The 2969-nt window shown below is 53.5% G+C and overlaps 1 protein-coding gene across 1 annotated transcript; it reads right to left on the bottom strand.

Moving 5' to 3' along the window:
* LOC110392004 (olfactory receptor 52R1-like) lies at nt 1-1298 on the bottom strand. Its single transcript, XM_021383949.1, has one exon. The coding sequence runs from the start codon at nt 940-942 to the stop codon at nt 1-3; it is 942 nt and encodes a 313-aa protein (XP_021239624.1). The 5' UTR covers nt 943-1298.

Below are 2969 nucleotides of genomic sequence, written 5' to 3'. Positions count from 1 at the left end.
TCAGATTCCCTTCTGCTGGAAGAAGACAGCTATCTTGTCCCTGAGTTGCTTGGTTCTCAGCCCATAAATGATGGGGTTTAACGCAGGGGGCACCAGCAGGTAGAGGTTGGCCACCAGAATATGGACGTGCTGAGGGATGCTGTGTCCAAAGCGGTGGGTGAGGAATGTGAAGAGGCCCGAGACATAAAATGCAAGGATGACAATGATGTGGGATACACATGTGTTAAAGGCCTTGAGCTGTGAGGATGGCAGCTTCAGAACCTCCCGCACAATCATAGTGTAAGACACAGTGATCACAGTAAGGTCAAAAGTTGCCACTGCAAAAGCAACAAAGAGGCCATAAGCAGCATTGACTCTGGTGTCCTCGCATACCAGCTTGACCACGGCCATGTGTTCACAGTAGGAATGGGAGATGACACGATGCTGGCAGAAGGCCTGCCTATGGAGCAGGAAGCAGCCAGGACTCACCATGAGGACTCCACGCAGCAGCACCAGGCTCCCGAGAGCTGCCACCACCTGCGTGGAGAGGATGCTGGAGTGCCGCAGGGGATGGCAAATGGCAAAATAGCGATCCAAGGCCATGGCCATGAGCACGCCTGACTCCACAGCCGTAAAGTTGTGGACAAAGAACAACTGAACAAGGCAGGCAACAAAGCCAATCTCCCTGGAGCCGCGCCAGAAGATGGCGAGCATTTTGGGTAGCATGGATGTAGGGAGGACCAGGTCAGTGCAGGCCAGCATGGCCAGGAAGAGGTACATGGGCTCATGCAGGCTTGGCTCTGTCTTGATGACGATGAGCAGGATGATGTTCCCCAGCACACCTAAGGCGTACGTGATGCAGAAGGGGAAGGCAATCCAGAACTGCTCCTTCTCCAGGCCCGGGATGCCAAGCAGGAGGAAAGTGGGGGGGTGGGAGGCGGTGGTGGAGTTCAGAGAAGACATGAATCCCTTCTTGTCTCTTGCCTAGCCTTAGGGCTCTTGGTTACATCCTGTAACAAAGCATCCACCACCCTTGAGATGGTCTGGTGAGCAGCAAACACAGACTGCGGTGAGAGGTGGTTTGAGAAGTGCAAGGGAGCCAGCCCTGGGACAGCTGCTTGCACCGGTTCAGGAGAGCACTTTTCCCACCAGTGTCCTGTCAGTTCCCACATACGAGGGTCCCTGTCTGTCTCACTTTATCGAGTGCTCTTGGAGCATGCAAACGGGATTGTTATGGGACTCAAGTGAGCTGGAAGAGCGTTCTCCTGACACGCCCCCAGCTCCAAGGCATGTTCAGGCCAGCAGACCAGATGCAAACCAGTCCACAGTAACCTGGAAAAGGGCACAGAGGGGATGCAAAGTCATTCCCGGCAACCCTCCAGCTCAGCCGAAGCTTTGTTCTGAAGCACGCTGCCTGCTCCTGTAAGCAGAGGCACTGGGTGTTTGCCATGGCTGAGAAACCTCCCAGTTCTGAGCAGAGCCCTGAGCCAGTGCCACAGGATTTGGAGAACCCCCCCCAAACGCAGTGCTCTGGCAGTGCCCATTCCTCTCTTGCAAAGACTGCAGCTCCCTCAGCCTCTGAGTATGGCTCAGCTGATGGGATTTTCCTGATAGGTGGGGAAAAGGGATTGCTTGATGAGCCCTGCAGCACAGACAGGGCAGTGCTGGTGAGCTGGCAGGAGCCTTCAGAAATGGTGCTGGGGCCGTGGTGGCTTGTGTGGGAGAGGTGCATGCAGCAGAAAGAAGGGAGGGCAAGGCACGTCCAGGCTGAGTGAGAGCCTAAAGCCCAGCAAAGTTCTGCCCAAACCCCAAATACTCACCCGCCTTCTGCAGGTTTCCATGCAGGCACTGGGCACTGTGGGGACCAGGAGATATTTATGTAGCTGCCAGGTAAATCTGTGCCGAGAGTTCCGAATTCCCCTGCCAATTAACGAGTAATTAGGAAGAGAAAAAAATCACCGAAGAAGCCAACTTTTAATCACCTCAGTGCTGATGACCTGACAGTCTGTGACACACTTTGGTCAGTTTTATATCTGTTTTCTCACAGCATCTCCAGAGTTTGCGGAGTTACTTGCTCAATGTTGGGTCACGCTGTACCTGCCAGTGCTGTTCTTGTGGTGTCCACGCAATATCGGATCGTTGACTGGTTTGGGCTGGGAGGGACTCGTAAAGATCATCCGAGTCATGCCCCCTGAGTGGCCATATCTGGGCTCCTGCGACTTCCTTTCCTCTCCCCACCAGTGTGCAAGGCGTCCTCCCACCCTCCCTCCCTTACATCTCTCTCCTTATCCCACCGCTTCCCTTTTTTCTGCCTCTTGCATGTGAATTGAGTACTTTCCTCTCCCTCCTGGAGCCAGCTGGAGCCCAAAGCGCGCACAGCCAACCCAGTCCATAGCTTCACAATACTGCACAGGATTCTCCCTCAGACCTTCTGTCCTGTGTGCCTGATTTCCTCTCCTGTTGGCGTGGCAGAGGGTTTGAGAAAGGGTTGTGTGAAAAAGCAAATGAGAATGCATGCATGTTTTCTGACTCTTTCAGAGTCAGCCGGGCTCCTGCAAGGGGAAATTCTCCTATGGTTGTGGCACTTCCCTGAGAGTGGCTCCAGCTGGAGGGATCCAGTTGATGTAACACACCTAGATGTCACAAAGCCTTGGACTAAATTGCTTTAAAGCAGTCACTTTGTAAGGGGGTTGGAGGCAAGCCTCATCCTGGGGGTGGGGAGCTGATGAATGAAGATGGACTGGATGATCTTGTCGGTCTTTCCCAACCTTGCTAATTGTATTTCGATGATGTGTAGGTCATTTTCAGTCCCGAGAAGAGTCAGCAGGGGTCTCCCTAGTGGATGTGTCCTCGAAGGCATTTTGTTCTGCTTTTCCAGCAGTGCTCTAGTCAAGGCAGTGAAGAGTAAGTACCAGGGTTCCTTGGATATTCTCGCTGTTGACACCTTGATTGGAAGGGAAGAAAGGAGCCAGCACGGTTCTTGGTCCTTC

The sequence above is a fragment of the Numida meleagris genome, chromosome 1 (assembly GCF_002078875.1).
Source record: "Numida meleagris isolate 19003 breed g44 Domestic line chromosome 1, NumMel1.0, whole genome shotgun sequence".
Classification (NCBI taxonomy): Eukaryota; Metazoa; Chordata; class Aves; order Galliformes; family Numididae; genus Numida; species Numida meleagris.
The sequence above is the reverse complement of the archived record's forward strand: the minus strand, read 5'-3'. Positions and strand labels throughout refer to the sequence as shown.